Source organism: Belonocnema kinseyi, chromosome 3 (genome assembly GCF_010883055.1).
Source record: "Belonocnema kinseyi isolate 2016_QV_RU_SX_M_011 chromosome 3, B_treatae_v1, whole genome shotgun sequence".
NCBI classification, from domain to species: domain Eukaryota; kingdom Metazoa; phylum Arthropoda; class Insecta; order Hymenoptera; family Cynipidae; genus Belonocnema; species Belonocnema kinseyi.
In genome coordinates this window covers 159,094,822-159,118,180 of record NC_046659.1, presented here as the reverse complement: position 1 = coordinate 159,118,180, position 23,359 = coordinate 159,094,822, and the positions used below count along the sequence as shown (strand labels likewise).

At 40.6% G+C, this 23,359-nt stretch overlaps 1 protein-coding gene across 2 annotated transcripts in view; it reads left to right on the top strand.

Moving 5' to 3' along the window:
* The window catches only part of LOC117168752 (zinc finger homeobox protein 3-like), a 78,398-nt gene extending 55,336 nt beyond the window's left edge, over window positions 1–23,062 (top strand). For both annotated transcript variants that reach the window (XM_033354504.1, XM_033354503.1), the window contains exons 2-5: window positions 6,550–9,701; window positions 14,329–17,234; window positions 17,544–20,177; window positions 20,287–23,062. In XM_033354504.1, the coding sequence (XP_033210395.1) occupies window positions 6,722–9,701; window positions 14,329–17,234; window positions 17,544–20,177; window positions 20,287–20,754 (8,988 nt within the window). In that variant the 5' untranslated portion in view covers window positions 6,550–6,721 and the 3' untranslated portion in view covers window positions 20,755–23,062. The remainder of the gene's footprint in view (window positions 1–6,549; window positions 9,702–14,328; window positions 17,235–17,543; window positions 20,178–20,286) is intronic.
* The last annotated feature ends 297 nt before the right edge of the window (window positions 23,063–23,359 follow it).

The following is a 23,359-nucleotide window of genomic DNA, read 5'->3' as shown; positions in this document are numbered from 1 at the left end:
GATAGAAGTGTGAGATTGAGGAAAGAGAAAGAGGATTCCCCTATACGTGCGTGTTACGAACGAGTTTCTCACGGTTGGGAGGAAATTATAAGGGAGTGAGTTAGCCGGGGGTGAAAGGGAAAAGTGGGGGTCGGCGAAGAGGCAAATATCAGGAGAGGGGGTAAATCATACTTAATTGATATCACAAAGAGGCCCTCTTCGCGTTCATAATCGCCAGCTCCTTCGCCAGATTAAACGCCGCCCGGATCCATGTTGCACGTAAATTACGCGCTCTCTTCTCTCTTCTCTTCCCTCTTCACTTATTACCGTTGTCTTCGAGAATACCTCCCAACCCCATCTTCCTCATTCTTTACAGTTTACCTCACTCTTCCGCTTAGCAATCGTTAGTTTCGCGCTAGCAACCAATTTCCAATTCAAGCTCCGGGCTCAAATCATCAAAAACGCCTGCTCAAGTTCAAAACGATTAGGTTTCCAATATTCCTCATGCTATCAAATCTTTTTTAACCATAAATTTTTAAAATTGGTCCTTAACAATTATAAAACTTCAACCAAGGTCGACGTTTCTTTTTCTAATGGTGGATGTGTTTACTCTTAATTTCATCATCCTAATTTTTGAGAGCAAACTGTTGAACTTTTTCCCAGAGCTTGATCGAATTCTCAGTTAATATTTCACATCACTGTCACAATATTACAGCAAGATAGTGGGCAAGATTGAAAAAGGTAAAACTTTCATTTGTGCTCAAAACGGCCAGCACCCACAAATGCTTCCTGTTTCTGAAATGATCGGAAATCGATTCTTTTGTGAATTTCAAAAGAAAATTTACAGAAAGTCTTTTTAAATTCATTTTTGGGGTTTTAAATATTTTAAGCGTCCGGTCTCATTGCTTTTTGCCTTATGCCTCCCTCGTCTCGCTGCACAGAAAGTAAAGAAGAGCATTCAATAAAATAAATAACGAGACGTGTACAAGATAATTGAAGGGGTCTAATTGCATGAATCTTGAATACCAGGTTTCGGTTGCAAAACACGGGTCAGATCGTCATGTGGTTCCAAGGGAGCCATGATATTTTCCCTCTCTTGAGGACAAAGGGGTTTCGCGTGAGGAGGACCCGACATCGGTTTAGTTTCCGGTGAAGTGACTCGAAGCAACAAAAGAGAAGAAAAAAAAAGCGTTTGACTTGGGGGCAGCCGAACGTTTGACTCTTTTCGATGTCTTTCATCCACCACCTCCTCAACCATTGATCAGGGTTATCAAGCACCTGTATTTCCCCATTTACCGTTGCCCGCCAACTTGCCACACTGCACAACAATTGTGTCTCCTCGATATCCCAAAATGTAGAAGTTTCCTCGATCACGCAAACCCCCATCTGGGATCAAAAAAGGAATAACGGTTACCCAAAATAGTGCATTAAATCCTTTCAATATCATCGGAAAGAAATTATCCAGCAATAGATTGTTTCCCCACAACTCAGACTTGTAAATTTTCTGGTTCCATCTAAATAATAATAAAAACCTGAATGGTAATAAATTCATTTTTTTACTGCAATATTTTATCTTATGAACTTTTGTTATGTGAATTTCCTGGTGGTAATGACACGTTGGGACACCCGAAACTCTACAGCGTATGCCATCAGGAACCTAACGAACACTTAAACAAATAGTTAATACACGCACAAAATTGAGGTTTGCTGCCGAAGTGAGCGAGCGACAATTAAGATGCTATCGTTTAATTAGGGACAACGCCAGAAAAAAACAAAGGTGGCGGCGCCGGAGAGCATTTTTTTTTTTGCATTTTTTATTTAAGCGTCACGGAACACTTTTGTTTCCTCAGGCTGTCGAAGGTTGAAGGGTAATAAATTGCTAGAAATAGGAAAGTCAAAGCCAGGTGATGTCAGATTGGCAGATGTTCCGCTTCGATGTTGCTTACACAACGAACCTTGTGTGCACCCGAAAACTCGAGCCCCCTTGTTTCTCATCCACGTGTTCGAGGTGCTACAGATTGATGTTCCATGAAATCAAAGATCCATTTTTCGTTACACTGCAAACAACATTATTGATATGGTTCCCTGACTCTCCTGGATTTTAAAAGATAAAAACATATGTGTAGGAATTTAGGACTAATAATCTATCTTTTTTAAAAATTTATGTTCTTGTACATTTTATATTCTCAGGGATCGAATTCTTACTAATGTTTATACTGACCATTTTCTGTCAAGGGTACCAATAATGACAATCAAAATTTTACTAATTTCAAATGAGACATTGTTTTCCAACAATTTCGATAGTTAAATTTCAATATTAGACGTTAAAAATAAATTTTAATGTTGACTATTTTTCTGTTATTTTTCGAAATTTGTGGTACTATTGACACTGTTTTCTATCTTTGAAATAAGTTCAACCCCTGCATAGAAATAATCCGAAAACCCTTGTTCTAGTTTTACCAATATTAAATCTTTAATTTTTTATTATATCATGTTATATTATTTACATTTATTTTGTACGAACTAGGTTTATTTTATTTATTAATGTTTTGTTTTATAGGCCTCGGCAATAAATTTCCAGGAACAATTGTTCCGTTGGAAATTCTTATCACAAAATAAAAAGAAATAGATGCGCTTCCGATACGATTGGACGAGAAAATCGATTCATGACAGGCCCCTTAGAGTATAACTGACATAAATTTTTCCCAGAGCGTCGAGTGTTATGTAAACTTGGTCGAATGTATTTGTAACACATTGAGCCGTGCACAATAAACACGCACTTTAGTTCCCTTGTTTAATACGTTGGCGAGTTACAAGCCGCTCGATATTACAAGGTGTTGGTATGACAATTACGCTCCCCTAGTTAAAGAAGTGAATTTCAGCTAATGATCACTGAACAGTAGCTTTTTCTAGTATAGCAGTTCCTACAAACGTTCGACACTTTACTGACTAATGAGCTTCCTGACATACAGAAAAAAGACTCTGGGGGAGGTAAATTACCACATACCGTGTCGCTCTGTAAATGAGTGTACAATGTACATACGCACGATGTTTGAATGTCACGCAAATTAGACCAGGTACAGTTGTTCGTGCTATGGGTAAATTAGAGTCAAGTGTTTTAAAATCAGACAACTCAAGAGTTTAGTCTTATGTAGATTGTACAAGCAATTATTACTTAGAGCGCAGAAAAGTTATGTATTCTACAGGTCGCTTACGCTTTCCTGAGTAAACGTATGGTTTGTTTGACTTTAGTAATTCATGATTTAAGTGCTAGTTGTTCCAATCACAATTTCTTAATAAGTAAAGTATCATTTAGGAGTGTCTATGTGACACTTTTTTAATAAAATTGCCTTCTAGGCCTAGAAACTATTATTCTAGTTTAAAGTCCGGCAACAAAAAGTTATTTTTATGTACACTGTACAAGCAATAATTGGTTGTATAATGTACATTGATGTATTGCTCTTATCCTGCAGAATACATAACTTTTTCTGCACTCTAAAAGTTAGTTATTCCACAGGTCGCTCATACTTTTCAGTGTGCACAAAAGCTTTGTTTCAGTTTGACAGTTAGTTAGTATGTTTATAGGTGGGCAAGGACAAGCCTGGCGTTCAAATTCAAGAAGCTTAATCTATAAGCAAATTACAATATTTTCAGTTTTTCGTAATAGTTTCTGTTGCGAATGAGGTATTCTAGAGGTGGTGTATACTTTTCTGAATAAAATTATGGATTGTTTAAGTTTAGCAATTCGTGATTTAATTTCTAGTTCTTCAAATTACAATATCTTAATAAGCAAAATGCAATCTAGCAGTGTCTAAGTGATATTTCCCAATAGTCTTTTGATGAAAACAAATACCACATTTTTAATTTTATGACATACTTTCTGTATTTGTTCGCTCTGTTTTGAAACTATTATTGTAGTTTATAACCAGACAACAAAAGCTCAGGCTTTTGCTGTAAACTCAAGCTCTTGTTTGATAATAATAATTCATAATTTACGTGCTCATTATTGTTAATTACGGCAAATACAATTTAGTTTAACCAAATTAATATGTTTCCTTAATTCAGAGAAATTTTCTGACACTATTTTATAGAATTGCCTTCTAGCCTCTTTAAACAAATAAACACGATACTTATAGTTTTATGAAATATTTTCTATATTTTTTTGTTCTGCTTTAGAACTATTATTGTAGTTAGAAAAGTAGTTAGAACTCAGAACACACTAGATTATAACTGAGGAAACGTGTGATTATCTTTTTGGCTTATCATTAAGAACTGCCTGCGAAAACATCGTTAAAAATTGCAGTCCCTCTCTTTAAAGAAACTTTTGATAAAGGAAATACTGGGGTTTCTTCTTCATACTCAATTGATATAAGCAAACTTTTATTATTATTACGAAAATTCTCATCAGTCTTCTTTCTGTTGAATCTTATTTTTAAGGTAATAATTAATTAAGGAATAAAATCCCCCACAGCTTGCTCAAGTTATGGCCTATCTGTGCACTATTTTCTGATCTAGCTCTAGAAAATCGTTAGAAATACTCCTATAATCTCTAGTTAGAAATACTCCTAAAAACTCTAGTTATACCCCAATAAGTATCCTACCCCCTAACCATCTCTATTTGTGGTATATCTAAGCCTCTGTAACATTTCATTTGCATATCTCCGCACTCGTAATTGAATAGACCATCTCAGATCGATACATTCACTTCCAAGCACATTATCGTAGCAATTTGGCTCCCCTCTTTCATCTTCAGAGTAGTAGAATTTGCTTAGAATCCATCTAGTCGCACGAGATGTATCATCGTCCATCATCGACAATCTACAGAATGATCGCGAGCCTTCATGAGGCATTACGACCTAGTACAGTCGAGATGCTGGAGGATACGGTGACTGGATTATGGAGTTTGTATCGCGGAATTATAACTGTGGGAGGGAGGTGCATAATGCCGTACACGTAGGTACCATAATGTCCGGCGATGGTGCCTCGGTACTGCGGTAAAAGGAAGATCATGAGCAAAACCACGACAAAGATTGGGAGAGGGAGAGAGGGAGGCTGCCAGGGAAAGGGGGAGCGAATCCAAGCAAAAGGGGTGGGGATGCTGCCAGAGAGGGAATTTCTACGAGATGAGAGAGCCTCGGGCGGTCACGGTCTTGTACACCCCCACGAAGAGCATACGTAAATATACCTACAGATACCTGCACGTGTGGATTCGAGCACGCCTAGCGCCCACCCACCCCTTTTATATTGACTAGATTCCTCGAATACCATTTCCTCCTCTCGGACTTGGATTTTCGTTATTAGTTATTAGTTAAGATTAAAGAGCCTACTCTAATTAGATTAGTGATTCATCATCAAGTTTAATTAACGACGAAAGTTGGAGGAAACCCTGAACAATTTCGTTGATCGCGATCGCCGATTTCGGTTGCGGAGTCTTAAAGATTGAAAAGGGGAGGAAGAAAAGGGCAAGAGATTAAAATACGAAGGGTGTATCTGGCTTAGGGAGAGCCTCTAGATGGAAGAGCTCGATGAACGACTTTCGATTTTTGTGAGGACATAAGGCCCTAACAAGGAGGGTATTCATCTCCGGACATGCTCACCCCCCTTCTAGCTTTATTTTTACGCTGTTTTTATTCTCATCTCTCAGTACACAGGTCAAGAAAGATCTATCGATATTCAATCGATAAGTTGGGTCGATGGGCTGCAAACACAGCTGGCTCATGCAGGTAACGAGGACAGAGCGGCCCTTGTACTAGCACACGAAAGTCTTCTGTTTGCTTTGTGTGTTCGTTGCTTATAAGTTCTTGATCCTCTGTGTGCCCAGCTTGCCGCATTTCTGCGTATTTCTGTTGCTCTCACAGCGACCCTTGTTTGTTCGGATTAAGAGACTAGACCTGTGAAAAATGACGTTTCCACTGATTCTCCCACGCGACCAGGTACGGCTTACAAACATTCTTTTTGCGATGATTTATAAATGGTATAATGCAACCTTTCAAATTGGGGAATAAACTTATGCTCTGTCTAGATCGGGACACATTTTGCGTTCACATAAGAGATTTCTATGTACAATTTTTGCTTTCATCTTTTATTTGCACATAAACGCAGCTTTACAAGTTTTTGCTTCACAGAAGCTGCGCCTGAAGATCCAACAAGAATATTTGATTATGAACGCCGATACTGGTGCTTTAGGTGGTGAAAGTACATAAAAATTGATTGGATACGTATATTTTCTTTGAATCTAATAGGCCCTAATTTTCAAAATATTAAGGTTTGAATATGGTATAGCTATCGCTTATCGGTTAAGCCTAAATACTTCAAACTTTGAAATCTTTGAAACTACGACCCATCGGGTCGACAGAAAAAATACGTATCTGACGGATTTTTATATACTTTCACCCTTTGAAAACCTAATGTACATATTAAAAAGCTTAATTCAATTTTCTTAAAATAAAAGAAATGATAATTGTTGAACGTAATTTGATGACTGGTTGGATGCAGTATGTTGTAAATAATTATATTCAATCTGTTGTGGTAGGGCTTTATGGTAATAACACACTAAAATTTGTGTTGCAGGTACGACCTGGGGTTGCGTCGGGGTAGCTAATAAAGTGTCTACCGGGGGCGCGGAAGAAGGTACGACGGAGAGGCAGGTTTTGGGTGCGAAAGTAGAAAGAAGGGTGCAAGAAAGTCCGGAGTGCGCGGACGAAGGTGATGTGAGGCTGGCGCCCGCCTCACGTTTGGGGTGATGCCCTCCAGTGAGCCCCATCCCTCCCAGTACCACCTTCAGCATCACAACATTCCTCCCTCGCACCCACAGCAACATCCATCAAACGCAATTGGGCAACATCAGCTCTATCAGCAGCTGGTGGCGGCCCATCATCAGCAGCAACACGGCGGGCCTTTTCAAAATTCCACGTACGCGCAGCAAAAGCAAGAGATGAGCCCGGAGGAGGAGGGGGGCCGAGGGGGTGGGTCCCCCCCAACAGCAGGGGCCGCTCTTCATCAACCTCACCACCCCCGCACGGCGAGCCCACCCTCCGGCACGGAGCCATGTACTCGAGACGCCATTCCAACACCCACCGCGGACACTACAACCACCACAACCGCGATCTCGATTCAGCAAGGTCCCCAACAAGGTCCGAGTCCTAGCCCGAGTCCAACGGGTGGAGACGTTGAAAAATTTGACGGGAAAATTGTCTACAATCCTGATGGTTCGGCCTACATCATTGAAGGGGAGAGTGAGCTCAGTGAAGATGATTCCCTGCCCGATGGGTGTATAGTCGACGGGAGAGGAGTTGTACCACATTCTTTGGTATTTCCCCAAATTGCTAGTGCGTACTATGTATCTAGACTTTATGCTCATCAAGCTTATCAACAACAACAGCAGCAACAAAGATCATCGGCGTCGCAAAATCCTGACCTCCCGGTAATGCATAGTTACCGAGTGATCAGTTATAGAAGTGCCGAAGGTAGCAAACAACCACCACCACAACCCGCCCTGCCACCATCTCCTGCCTCTGTTCCTGTTAAACCTATTTTGATGTGTTTTATATGCAAACTGAGCTTTGGATACGCCAAGAGTTTCGTCGCCCACGCTCAAGGCGAGCATCAGTTGACACTGATGGAGGACGAGAGACAAGTCTTGTCGCACTCGACTGCTTCTGCGATTATTCAGGCAGTTGGGAGAGGTAAACAGCCTCTTGTCAGCTTTTTGGAACCTGTAACTAGTTCTACTTGTACTACAACGCCTGTACAAACTCAAGGTCAGCAACAACGAAGTGAGTCAGTTGAACAGGAGGTAACCACTACTCCAGTTAGCACTCCCGGAATAGCAAGTAGTCCGCAGCAGAGGCCATCCCCAAGTACCCCAACGACTCCCACCTCTCATTCGAATCATCCTATCTATAGTCAACATCAGTGGCCTGGTGCTCAAGTAAGTGCCGCATCTTGGGCCAAGGCGCCAGATGCAATGCATTATACCTCGCCACCACCATCAGCAACGAAAGGTTCGCCATCGTCCTACGCAGCTTTGACGCAGCAACCACCAAATTTTCTCACTGGAACTACAATTGGAGTTTGTCCCGAACACATGCAGGGTAGACCTAGCGGCGTCGAGTGTCCCAAGTGCGAGCTCATCCTGGCCAGTAGTCGATTAGCTGTCCCAGGTGGACCTCTCGCTGGTATCCACAGTAGAAACTCCTGTAAAACCCTCAAGTGTCCTAAATGCAATTGGCACTACAAGTACCAGGAGACGCTCGAAATTCACATGAAGGAAAAGCATCCGGAGAGCGAAACCTCTTGCATTTACTGCATAGCTGGACAACCTCATCCTAGGTTAGCAAGGGGCGAGACCTATACCTGTGGTTACAAACCGTACAGGTGTGAAGTGTGCAATTACTCAACAACTACTAAGGGAAATCTCAGTATACACATGCAAAGTGATAAGCACTTGAACAACATGCAGGAGATCCAACAGGGTGGAGGTGCTACTAATACTCCCTCATCTTCTCAAGAGGCTCCCCTTCCGACTAGAAGTCCTCATCCACAGAATCACAGTCCCCATCTTTGTCAAACCCAGGGTAAACCGAAGCCCACTTTTCGATGCGACGTCTGTAATTACGAAACAAGCGTAGCAAGAAATTTAAGGATACACATGACGAGCGAAAAACACACGCACAATATGTTGGTACTGCAGCAGAATGTAAAGCAAATGCACGCACTCTCAGCTCTGCAGAGTCATCATCAGCAGCAACATCATCAGCATCAGCAGCAGCAGCATCAACAACAACAGCAGCAGCAACTCGAGCAGTTGATACATCTTGGTGGTTTGGACAAACCTCAACATGCTGAAGCAGCTCTAGCAGATATGGCATACAATCAAGCTTTATTGATACAAATGATGACTGGTGGACAGCTACCTCCCCAATTGCCTCCAGAACTAATGGGAGGTATCGGTATGAATGCTCTAGGAAACCTTGCTGGGGATGTTGGACTGTCTCCAGAGAGCATGGAACCACCACCGGAACCAGCAGATCCCGATCCTACCCACCTCTACCATTGTTGTGTCTGCAACAATTTCGCAACCGATTCTTTAGAAGCTTTGGGACATCACTTAGCCGCTGACAGAACGAGAACCCGCGAGGGAGAAATTCTTGCCCTCGTTGCTGGTCATTTCGTCTGCAAACTTTGTTCCTACAAAACCAATCTGAAAGCTAACTTTCAGCTACATTGCAAGACTGATAAACACTTGCAGAGGCTGCAACACGTTAATCATGTGAAAGAAGGTGGTCCCCGAAATGAGTGGAAACTTAAATACCTCGCGTCTCCGACAAGTGCGGCTCAACTTCGTTGCCATGCTTGCGATTACTATACAAATAGTGCGCATAAACTTGCATTACATGCGGCTTCTCCGAGACATGAGGCAGCCGCTCTTCTGCTCCGGCATCTTTTGGAAGCTAGTTCTAACGTACCGTCCGTGGCGAAGCTTTATCACTGCGCTCTCTGTATGTTCAGTGCGAGACATAGACTGCCCCTGTTACAACATGTAAGGTCTTTAAGACACCTTCAGATGGAGCAAATGCATCAGATTCATAGAAGAAGCAGTATTCAGGGCAACGAAACTCCTCATACTGATATTGGAGATGTTTTCCAAGTCGTACCAGATCCAGATGTACCCATTCAACAATCTAGCCCTACGACTCCAAATGCCGCAAACACAAACAATGGTGAGGCAACGTTTCATTTTTATGATACAAAGCTGGAAACTTAGATGCTCTAAGTTTTCAGCGAGCTTACCTTCTCTCTGCACTGCTTTATTATCTGCACCACTATTGTGATTATTGTTGCACCTATTTTGGCAAATAAATATTATTTTTCTACTTCAAAAGGTTTTCTTTTTGTTTTTATTTTATAGCTATAAGTTGGAATCCAATTTCAATTGGCTTTGAAAGCCTTGAAATTGGAACACCTCTCAAAGTCTTCTGCTTTATTTCTTCTACACTGCTTACTGGCTTTAATACTCACTGTATTTTTTTACCTTTTCAGCTGATAGATACTTGGCGAGATGATAGATTTTTTAAAATCAATTTAAGATTAAGTTAATTATCCATAAGAATTAACAAATGCCTTGGAAGAGCCTTTCTTTATCAGGGCCTAAAATGTTTCGTATTTCAGAATACCCTTGTGCCCCCCCCCCCTTCGACAACGCACAACATATAAGAAAAAGAAACAACAATATTTTTTAACGTTATCGGTAACAGGCGTCACAGGCAAAATGCTCTAAAAACAGGGTCAATTTTTCAAGAAAATAAATTCTTTTATTTAAAATATAAATATTTAACTAAGATGATGAAACATCAAATAAACATACAAATTAATTTTTAACAGTGTTTTTCAGCTTTCAAGCAAGAAGTTGAATCTTGAATGAGAAAAAATTAATTCTTAACAAAAAAATGTAACAGTTGACTTTTGAAATAAAAAAGGTTTTAATTTTAAATTGAAACCAGTTGAATATAAACCAAGAAACACGATTTTTCAAAAAAATAATGGAATCGTCAACTGAAACAGATTAATTAATTAAGGCTTAACAACGAATTTATTTTTATCTAAATAGTTGAATTTTTATTTCAAAAAGATGATACTTGTACCAAAAAATGGAATTTTTAACTCAAGAATGAACAAAAATATAATCTAAATTTTGTAATTTTAATGTCAAAAAGATGAATTTTCTACAAAATGGGTTGATTTTTAACTGTAAACTATAAATTATCAACGAAAAAGTTTATTTTCGTCGAAATAATTAAATTTTCAAGCAAGATGGGAAAATGCGTTACAAATTAGTTGAATTCCTAATCAGAACATATTAATTTTCAAAAATGTAGTAGAATTTTTAATTCAAAAAGATACATTTGCAAGAAGACAGTCGAATTTCTAACCAGAAAGATTACATTCTAAGAAAATTATTCTAGTTTCTACAAAAAAAAAGTTTTGAACCAGATAATAAAATCTGTGTCCAAAAATGTGTAATATAAACCAAGAACATAATATTAGATTTCGGAACCCAAAAGAATTAACTTCCAACCCAAAATAGTTGGATTTCCTTATTGCATTTTATTCATTCTTCTAGTTAATTTTGTGGCTTGAAAGATTTTTTACAAATCCCTTTAGTTGGTTTTTATTAAAATTAAAATTATCTAGGAAAAAGTTTTGTTACTAAAAAAATAATTGTATGGTTTTTTAAAAAATCAAACCTTATGAAAAAAATCGTGAAGAATCATTCAACAAAATTAAATTGCCTCTTTGCCATTAGCATTTGATCAAAATTTCAGCTTTCACCTTAAATTGAAACTAAAATACAAAAATCGATAAAATTTTGGGTAAATAAACAATTCCGGTCTGTGAAGCTTGGGATAAATACATAGGAATTTTGATATTTTATAGACTATGAGAAAAAGCAGTTTATTTAATATATCCCTATTTAAAAATAAAATTATTGACACCTTCGTAAATAGAAGAATGTTTTCGGCTACTTTAAAATTTTCGTGTGAGAAAAATGCACTAGAAAAGAACCGCTAAGACTTAGGAATCAATATTCTAAACACAGCCCATTAAAAACAAATTTAACTCAAGTACAAGATTTGGCCTTAACATCCATACATAAAAAATACCTGACCAGTCAAATAAAAGTTTTAAAAATAACTTGAGAATGAAGAAATTGATTTGACAGTTAGAAAACTTGGTTCTTCGAACAACGAAGTAAAGAAAGTTCTTTGAATCGAAGAAACTGATCGTTGACTTATAGCCAATGGATGTTCTTCCTAGCTTCAACAAAATTTTCTTTAAATCAAAGAATCCTTTCCCTGACAAAAGAAAAGTGTTATAAGCATGTCATGCAATTAAGAATCACGGGAATTTTCAAAAGCTCTGCACGTAAACTCGTTCCTTTCGCGCCTCGGCTGCGTGATTGTCGTAATTAGCGTACGGAATGCCCGATCTCAAAATGGCGGCTCACCCATAATGAATTCACTGCTCTCATCGATTATCTCGCAATTAGTTCAGTCCAGGCACGATGACGGTAATTTTCGTGGCATATGGTTGTGGCGTGTGCCGTGCCGTGCACAATTTCAAGTGCATTATCTCTTATACTATACTTATACGCATATAAGAAAGCGTATAGGCGAGGACAGTACACGCGTCTTACTGTTGATCGCAACTGACGCCGACGCTGCTCATGCGGTTTTGAACAATGCCATTCGGGATGGTCGATCTCTTTCTCTTTTTTCCTTTTCCGCGGAAACGGTCATTACTAATTTCGTATTACAAATCTATAATTTCACTTTTGTTATTAGCAAAAACGAGTTCACATCTGCACCGCCCCAGGCCGCATTTCGATTCCCTTTATTACGGGTAAACTTTCTCCTTCGGGAGTTCAATAATGCTTGTATATGTCGATCCACCGAACGAATTTCGCGCCAGATCGCTTAGAGTTTCTTGCATGTCTTTATTGATTTGCATGGCACAATTTACCGTTTCATAACCATTTCCGGCCTCACTAGTGATGAATTCGAATACCGGGTTTTTTGCTTCCGAAGGAAGTTACAAAAGTTGGACATTGTCAAAATTCAATCGAGGACAGACATGTGCTATCTGACATCCCCGGAAGGATCCACTTAGAGATTTCAATTTCTGCCACACAGTCACTTTTAGTCGCATTTTTTCTCGATTTGTGTAACAAAAGTAGTATGAGCAGATAATTCTGCATTCACCATGAAAGTTCATTTCATTTTTTATACCATGTTCAATGCTACATCAGATGCCTAAAAAACCCCCTTTGTAATGACTTTCATTCAAATCACGCGATGATACGTTTAGGTATGCCGTATTGTATCCACCATTTTGAATTTCGTAATTTCAAGTTCAGATTCGTAATCAGCGAAAAAAAAACTATGGGAGAACAAGTTTGATCAAAATCCATTGAGTCTTGTGAGAGTTATTCAAATTGCGCTTATATGCCTATATAATTATCCGGGAAATTATAATTATATCATCTCATTTTTCTTAAATGCCTTTCAATTCACTTGAACTTTACTTCATTTGTTCCAGTTTTTTATTTTTTCAATAACTATTTTCTTATGAATTTGTTTATAAAACTATTTTTTCAATACCGCACGCAAGCTAATTAGGCCGCGGCGGCCTTGAACATCGCATACGCTTCAATTTTTCCAAGAACATGAAAGAAATTGTCTCCTGATTAATAATTGAATTTACAAAGGTAGATTAGAAGCTCTACTCATTCTAAATCGTCTCGAAGCCGACAAAGAAGACAAATTAACTTAGACACGTGTGTCACTAAACGCAATTTCTGCGCACTCTTTGGCTTATTCGATTTGTCTATAATTTACTTTCTCTCAAAATAACGTCCATGGGAATGCATTACCTGTATTTTTTATTATTATAAAAGATAGTTCGTTCCGCTTTGTAATGCAGTCTTTAAGCAAATATTTGTCTCGAATTTAACTCGGAAATTACATGATCTTTTAATGATGATTCCTGATTAATAATCAACGGCTTAGGTTCGCATGAAACGAGTACAAGAGACAAAAAAAGGAGAGAAAGTTACGATAATTAAGGCGCAATTGTCTCTTATGTATTTTCCGCCTTCTTTTTCTGTTCCAAGACAGAACCGCAACTAAATTTCATCGCAAAAACGGAAGACGTGCCGTGAGAGACAAAAATACCTAAATGAACATTATCCGTAAAGAATTATAGTTTCAAAATATATTCTGATTCAATGCAATAAATCTGTTCTTGTAAAAAGAAAGGCATCTTCCAGGATATTCGAGAATAAGAACCTGTTTCCGAATGACATTTTATTATAAGATTGAGATTGTTCTGCCAATGAAATATTTATTTTTCTATCTAAATATTATGCGCTTAATTACAGGTTTAAGGCGGATAATTACTTATACAGTAGTTGCTTTAGTTTATGATATTTTATCAGCACTCTGCACTTAAGTAATTAAAAAGCTGATCTATTAAATCAAAATGCATCAGGAAAATTAATAACGCGCGATTGTGAAAATGTAATGCAAAACTTTGTAAACAGGCGTGGGCACGTTCGAGTTTTACTTAATTTCGCTTGCTAGAAAGCGTTGATGATTCACTAGTATTGGAAGTCTATAATTTTCAAAACACATTTATTTCTTAGAGATAATGCGATTTTATTGGGCTTTTAGATTTCTAATATATTCCCACATTAGAAAATTACTAACTATGGAATATAATTTTTTATTTATTTAAATTGATCTAAGAAGGCCTTACATAACACAGAAAATTTGTTTGTTTCCCTTTCAGAGCGGCGAGAGGAAGGCAGCGATTGTGGGAGTGAGGTGAAACAGGAACCAGAAAATGAACCAGAGCAAGACCAGGAACAAGAAGTAGATTCGGAGGAGGTCACTTGTCCATTCTGCACCTACCAACCAACATCCCGAGATGAATTAAGGCAACACATGCAGGTCGCTCACGTACAAGATTCAGAAGAAAAACCAGAGATGAAGGAAGAACCGCAACCAGAATTGCTTTGTCCGCTCTGTCAAGATGGTTTCAAGGAGAGATCAGCTCTTGAGAAACACGTCATGCAAATCCATTCCGTGAACGCTGACGGGCTTCAGAGGCTTTTATTGCTGGTAGATCAGAGCCACTGGTTAAATAACAATCCAAGGAATACATCAACACCAGCCGCAACTCCTACTTCTCCAAATGCAATAATGAAACAGCAGGAAGAAGAATTGAGTGAACGTGGTGCAACGGAAGAAGTTGATGAAACAGCGAGATGCACAGTTTGTGGAAGAGTTTGTAGATCTCTGGAGGAACTTCAGCAGCATCATCGAGAAGCTCATCCAGCTACAACTCCAACCCTCGCAGTCAGTGAGAAGCATGTTTACAAATACAGATGTGGGCAATGCAGTCTTGCCTTCAAGACTCTGGAGAAGCTTCAACAACACTCTCAGTATCACGCCATTCGAGACGCGACAAAGTGTGCACTTTGTGGACGCTGCTTTCGTTCCGTTCAGGCTTTACAGAGACATCTGGAGTCAGCTCACGCAGATCTTCAAGAAGATGAGCTTGCTCAGTATAAGCAGAGTTTGCTTCATGCTCATCCTTTGCTTCAAGCTCTTACCGAAGAAGCCTTAAGGCGTCAAGGTAGCATGATGGGTGAGCAAAACCAAGAAGATGAAACTAGAGCAGATGAAGAAGAAAGTGACGCTAGTGATTCTTCACCTCTGCATAAAGAACAGAGGCTTCTGGAGGATTATCTCAACAGTCAGCCAGTTGCGGAAGATTCCTACAATGAATCTGGAAGGAGATTCAAGTGTCACCGCTGCAAAGTAGCTTTCACGCGTCAGAGTTACCTCACCGGACATAACAAAACACTCTTGCATCGTAAGGGCGAGAAGATGTCCTATCCTATGGAAAAATACCTAGATCCAAACCGACCTTTTAAGTGTGATGTCTGCAAGGAAAGTTTTACGCAAAAGAATATCTTGTTGGTCCACTACAACAGTGTTAGTCATTTGCACAAATTGAAGAGAGCTGTACAAGAACAGGGGAATAACAACACTCTTATTTCTGTCGCACTGCCGGCTAGTCCTACCGATCCTGAACAACATGATCAGGATAAGAAACCCTACAAATGTAACATTTGCAAAGTAGCCTATTCTCAAGGAAGTACTTTAGACATTCACATGAGGAGCGTTCTTCATCAAACCAGACATGGTAAACTTCAGGAACTGGCTGCCAGTGGTCATGTGGATTTGGGTCGACCTCTTATTGAGCAACCACCTTCGAGCCCAAAAAGTCCTCCATCTAATACAAATACAAGTAATATGCTGTCGTGTTCACGTTGCAGTGCTCTATGTGTGAATCAAGAACAACTCGCTACTCATCAGCAACTTTACTGCATTTTCAGCAACCCAATTGCTCTTTTTCAACAATTAGCTGCTTCCCAACAGATGGTTGCTCCTGATAAAACTCCTCCACCTACATCATCGACTCCTGGTGCTCAAATGCAACAGCAAACTCAACAATCTCAAACTTCACAAGATATCTTTCCACCAAAAAACAAATCGCACATATACAAGCACTTGTTGGAAAGTTTTGGATTTGACCTTGTTATGCAATACAACGAAAATCATCAAAGGCGTCAGAGAAAGGAAGAAGAAGCGGCTGCAGCACTTCAAGCTCAACAAGAAATACAGAAGCAGGAACAACAAAAGCAAGCTTTGGCTACTCAGGCAGCTCAGGAAAAAGAAGAGGAGATTGAAGAGGATGATGTAATACCCGAATTAACTCGGAGTACTTGCCAGCACTGCAACAAGGAATTCAGTAGTGTTTGGGTCTTGAAAGCTCATTGCGAGGAAGTCCATCGTGATTTGGTTCCACGCGAATTTTTAGAAAAATACGCACAACAGTTTAAATGCGAATATGAAAAGAAGACCGTTGTTGTTACATCCGCGACTTCTTCCTCAACTACAACTGCACCAAGGAGTACAACTCCTGGATCTAATCAAGTTGCATCCACTCAAGCTGTATCTAATCAAGCTGCATCTAATCAGCCTGGATCTAATCAACCTGTATCCAATCAGCCTGGATCCAATCAATCTGGATCCAATCAACCTGGATCTAATCAACCTGGATCTAATCAAGCTGCATCTAATCAGCCTCAAGATCTCAGTTCCGAGAAGGAACCACAACAAAATGATAAGGAAGAATCCGAGATAAAGGAGAATGTCAGTAGAACTCCTGAAGCGACTTCAACTACTCCAGCTACTACTCCAGCACTGAGCAATACGCCAGTATCTAGCACAGATTCGACGCCAACTACTCCTGCCACAAATACACAGCAGCTTACGCAACAACAACATCAGCAACAGCAACAGCAGCAACAACAGCAGCAGCAGCACGCTCAAATAGCAATGAATCAACAATTTAATGAAGTTCAAGCTGCAATTAATGCAATGGCTGCTTCACAGTTGCAACAGCATCTCCAACAGTACCCTGGATTGATGATGGGAATGATGGGACTTCCACTGGGGCTTAATGTTCCTGCTTTAGCAGCAATGAATCTTCAGCCTCCTTTGGTACCAATGATGTTACCACCTCCACCGTATGACGGTGCTGCTGGTGCATACAATACCATGAATGCTCAAGCCGATCTTCTAGCCAAACAGCATCTTGCATTGCAACAACAACAAGCTGTGGTGAGTTTCATTTATTTAATTCTCTTAATTCTCTAAATTTAATATAATTATATTGAATTGATTTGAATTATCAAAGAATCTTCTGAAGTCAGAGAATGAAAAATGCGGAAAAAAATAGAAACAAATTTGTTTTCTGTTTCATTGATGATTGTTTCTTATAACTCACAATTAGTCTCTATAATAAATTAAATTTCAAATCAAATTGTACATTGTCCATACTTTATTTTTATTCGCTTAAAAAAAATCCCTTGTTAAACAGCGTAAAGTTCTCAAGAAATTAATTGTGTATATCATTCTGAATGTTCACAGGCAAACGCAGCCGCATCGCAAAAACGAGCTCGCACTCGTATCACCGATGAGCAACTGAAAATATTAAGAGCACATTTTGACATCAACAACTCGCCAGGCGAGGAACAAATATTAGACATGGCAGCACAAAGTGGTCTTCCTCCAAAAGTAATCAAACACTGGTTTAGAAATACTCTCTTCAAAGAACGTCAACGCAACAAAGATAGTCCGTACAATTTCAACAATCCTCCAAGTACGACCTTGAATCTCGAAGAGTATGAAAAAACTGGCGAAGCAAAAGTGACGCCACTGAACTCTAGTGTGTCCGGAAGCAGTTCTGATGACAAGAGTCCAAATAAACAAGCTTCTCCACCACCACCAATGCCAACCATCATTACTCCGCAACCACCCGAAATAAAACAGGAACTACCAGATCCAGTTCAGTGCCTCCAGCAGCAGCAACTGGAAGAACAGCAACACCACTCTCCAGGAAGTTCCGGCGACCAGCAGTCTCGACCACATTCTCCAGCTCTTAGCATGAGTTCAGTATTTTCCGGGCTTCACCACGACTTATCCTCCCATGGCCCAACTGCTACTAGTGCTCCCAGTACTCCAATGTTACCACCAAAGTTGACACCCCAAAACTTTGGCAGCCAAACACCCGGTGTTAACATTCCTACTTCTATTGCCGCATTGGCCTTGACCCCTCAAAGATCTCTGAGCCCTGGTAGAGGACCAGCCGATTATTCTTTCGGTGGAAATAGTAACGGGAGTAATTCTTCGGGAGGAAGCTCCGGAAAACGTGCAAATCGCACAAGGTTCACCGACTATCAAATTAAAGTCCTCCAGGAATTCTTCGAAAATAATGCATATCCAAAAGATGATGATTTAGAATACCTCAGCAAGCTCTTGGGACTTAGTCCGCGTGTGATTGTGGTGTGGTTTCAAAACGCGAGACAGAAAGCAAGAAAAGTGTACGAAAATCAGCCTGCAGCAGAGCCAGTTACACCCGGAGGTCGAGAAGGTGATGATGGATCCGGTAGATTTCAAAGAACCCCTGGACTTAACTACCAGTGCAAAAAGTGTTTACTAGTGTTCCAGCGATACTATGAGCTTATTCGTCATCAGAAGACTCACTGTTTTAAGGAAGAGGATGCTAAGAGAAGTGCGCAAGCTCAAGCGGCTGCAGCTCAAGTCGCTGCTGTCCTCAGTTCGGAAGATAGCAATAGCAGTTCTACTACTACGACAAATGCAGCCTGCAATAATCCATCAACTACTCCAGCCCTCTCTGAGCAGTTGCAGCAACCGTTGATATCAACTACGCCTCCACATCAGCAACCACAGCCAAATCTCTCACAGCAAGTTCAGCAGCAGCAGCCTCAGTCAGAGTCTAAAGAAGGTAGCTTTCAGTGCGACAAGTGCAATCTGATGTTCGGGAGATTCGAATTGTGGCGCGAACATCAACTGGTACATATCATGAATCCGTCACTGTTCCCGCCGGCCTATCCACCGGATTCACCATTTGGTATACTGCAGCAACAAGCCCTGCATGCTACCACTGGCGTCGCAACGGACGCTCCCCATCCTCTGATTGCCATTATGCAAGAGCGAAAGCGAAAATTTGAGGAATTTGACGATGGCACTGTTGAGACTCGTGGCAGCGAGCACAACGATCAACCCAAGGATAAGAGACTTCGCACAACGATTCTTCCCGAGCAGCTGGACTATCTCTACCAAAAGTACCAAGTGGAATCCAACCCTTCTCGAAAAATGTTGGAAACAATCGCCCGTGAAGTTGGACTGAAAAAACGTGTTGTGCAAGTGTGGTTCCAGAACACTAGAGCACGCGAGAGGAAAGGTCAATTTCGTGCTCACAGTCAGGTGATAAACAAGCGCTGTCCATTTTGCCCAGCGCTCTTCAAGGTCAAGTCTGCCCTGGAGTCTCATTTGAGCAGTAAACACGCAGATCAGGTGGCACGAGGCGAAGTGAATATTGACAACATCCCAGATGAAGAGCTCTCGATGGATTCTGCACCTTCGAATCCTAGCACACCTAACATGATGCCACCCCTCTTTCCACCATTCAATACGGATATGGAGGCCTCCTTAAAAAAGTATTATGAAGAGTCTATGAAGCGATATATAACTGAAATGCAAGCCCACAACAGCAATGGCAAACAAGAAACCAGTACTACCCCGAACACTGGATCTGGAGAGTCACCGTTGGATCTAAGCAAACCAGTTGATCTAAGTCGTCCCGTGAAGTTAAGTCTTGGTGGTTTGAGCAACATTCTTGAAGAACATGCTCAACTTCGCGGCGGAAGCGATTGCGGCCCCCTGACTGATCTCTCCGAAAGGAGCATCTGCGATGACGACAGCATGAGCGAAACAACAGAGTTCCTTGATGATGAAAGCGGACCAGCTAGTCCGGCTTCCAGCACACAAAGTTCTCGTCAAGGAACTGCCGGCGGAGGAAGCATCAGCGGCGGACCACCAGTTACCGGAGGCGGCCAAGGAGGGAAGAGGTACCGAACCCAAATGTCTGCAACCCAGGTGAAGGTGATGAAGTCCCTCTTCTCCGACTACAAGACCCCGACGATGGCCGAGTGCGAGATGCTTGGACGGGAGATCGGACTTCCGAAGCGCGTGGTCCAGGTGAGCATCGCCGGTACCCCTCGAGCAGCCGCAACCCCAACCCCCACCTCGTGATCCCGCGACCATATCTCATGAGGACGACAAGAGAGCTAATGGAGACGAGTTGCAGGTATGGTTCCAGAACGCACGCGCCAAGGAGAAGAAGGCCAGGCTCGCGGCTGGGTTACCGGCCGAAGGCTCGGCAGTCCAACCGCATCGAGGACCGACGGGGCCTGACGAGTGCCGACTCTGCTCCGTTCGTTATTCCCCGAAGTCACCTCTGCAGGAGCACGTCTTCTCCCGGCGGCACATCGAGTCTGTTCGAGTGGCTGTCGAGGACGGAAGTCTGGTTCCGCCAACACCGGGGGCTCCCATCCTCCCCGGTGGTACAACGGCGGGACTCGCTGGAGCCAATCCGGGACTCGCAGGAGCCAATCAGCAGGGCAATCAGGCTGATGAAAACATGATGTACGGATCCCTGTTTCTCCATCCCACTGTCATGTTCCAGCAGCAGCAACAGCAGCACACCAGTAGCGCTGCGGCCAGCACAGCTACCACCACGGCCGGTGAGTGTCTGGCTGACCTCTTAGATTCTTAAGTGCCCGAAGCTCGTGCCCTCGGAATTCAGACGCGACTAACTAATTTAACTTGATGAATCTTTTCAAAACTAGCATCCTACTTTGATCAGTATCCTATTTTGATCAGCATCTTATTTTGATCTTGAGTTTATCGAATTGCGAGTGCACGCGCAAGCGTTACGTGTCGTGTACGTCTCGTGGATCATGTTTGTATACATTACTATAAAATTGGGCCCGTGTGATACTCTAGGGGGTCCACAAAACTATTGTGTTTATATAGAATTCTAAATAACTTTTATATAGTTCGATTAATATATCCAGAGCTAGGCAATACTGAAAGTTCCTATCAGATGACTATTCTAGCGTAAAGAGAGAGAGAGAGAGAGAGAGAGAGAGAGAGAAAGAGAGAGAATGAAAGAAAAAGAGAGAGAGTGAGTGAGACAGAGAGAGTGAGAAATAAATAGGCGAAATCTAAACGTTGAGAAGCGCGAAGCTTATTAGGAAATTAATCTTTCGATCGTTGTAAACGGGAGATTTTTTGCATTAAGTTACTGTACAGTAAAGACTATTAGAAATCAATACGACTTTATTATAATATTTTGATAATGAATCATAAAGCCACTCTAGGTCGATTACTACTCGATGGTTTTGATTCAATAGTATAGCCAGGAAGAACGGAGGACAGACTGTATTGCCTTTCATGCCGATGTAATGTAGCGAATACCCCTTTTTTCCAATCGACGCCGCGAGCCCCCAAAGCCATTATATCGTGTCATTTGTTATATACTTTTTCTTCGTCTCTCGTACGATTACTGTAAATACCTCACAAGCCCCGCTCCTATCTGGGGCCCGGGTGGGGCCCTCTTTCGATAATTGGTCCCGATTCTGGCCCCCTAACTCAACTCGACAGTTGCGCTTTTTATCCCATCGAAAAGAGGCTGCTCAGGCAAAGCTTACACGACTTAGTTAATTAAAGTGTCGATTTTTTAGTTTTTTTATTCCTTGTCTTGTTTATAGAAACCACCTTTCAAGGGGAGGTCGCGGAATTCAGACACTAGGGCTTTGGGGGGTGAAAGTAGATAAAAAAATATTAGATACGTTTTTTTTCTTCTGATTCAGCTAGCTTTAGTTTCGGAGTTATCGAGGTTTGAGTATTTGGGCGCGAACGATAGGAGTGAGCGGTCGGCGTGAGCGTGGTGCTTGACCTTGAGCAAGTCGCAGAAATACTTAAACCTCGATATCTCGGAAAGGAAGGCTCCTAGGACCGAAAGAAAAAATACGGGTCTAATGGATTTTGATCTGCTTTCTCCCTGTAAATTTTCAGTTTAATCGGCGTGCCGCATTTCGCGACCTCTCCTTGCTAGACAATTATTTGTATGTTTTATCTTCTAAGTTTAGAAAGGGGTACTTTTTACTTTCCACAAAGTGCAAGTAAACGCATTTATCTGAAAGGCGTTAATTTTGCGATTTTTTAGATTTATTTTGTGTTTTAGAATTGGTTGATTTTATTTTATCGTTTTGATGGTGCTTTCTGGCATGAAGCTTTGCCTGAACAATCAAATATTAAAAGCACTACGTAATCGGGTCATGATGGGATTTGCTCTCATTGATCTTAATCGCTATTATTATTAATTATTATTGTTTTAAAAGTTAGTTATTTATGAGTTTCTTTGTGATCGCCGCAACCTCGCCAGTGCGCGAATTTTCAACGGAAATCCGAACTCGGAATGCTCGGTTAATTTTTTCAATAATTCCTTCTTGTCTCGCAGGCGAGGGTGTGGCTCTGCTTCTTCGCTTTTTCCTCCCTGAAAAAAAAACTTTCACACGTACACGTACACATACACTCACACGCGTACATGACCGATTAGCGACAAGAGAGTTTCGGAGATTTACAATCAAGCGAGTATCCAAAAAATACTCCAAAAGTTGGAAACTTAAAAAGAAATGATTAATTTTAATTATTAATTAACCTGTGTGTATAGAATGAGTATTTATTGTATTTAAAAGTTGAGAATTTGATACGCACGATTTCAGCTTGAAATCAAGAATTTTAAATAATTGAGTGCATTTTTCGAGTATATTTCTCTAGAACCCTCAAGTTTCCGATCTTTTGTAGTTTTAATTTGAAAAGTTTTTGTCGTTTTAGTGAGGATTTTTAATTGTAAATTTTTGACACTGCGTCGCTAAATCCCTCCTCTTCCTTCCTCAAAGTTATGTATGTCGGTCCCACTACTCTTGTGTAAATAGTTTATTATTATTTTATATTATTAATATTATATTATTTTCTTCCGTTCTAGTCTAAAATAAAGCTATACTGTCGCAAGATTACTTTTTGGTTTCTTCATTTTGGAGTTTATACCCGATCCAAAATCCTTTTTCCTCAATCCTACCAACGAGGCTTACGTAGAGGTTGCAGCATGTTTGTTTCGTCAAGTAAAAGCAGGTACGTTCAAATAGAAGAGTCATCAGCAAGCAGAAGAATAAGAACAACGATTACTACAATTAATTTAGAAAAAAAAAATTAATTAAATTTTACAGCCTCAAATTTTGCGTAGTGAAAAATCAATTTAATTTTCTAAGCTAACATGTCCAGTTATAAAAATAATTATTTTTAATTGAAGCTGC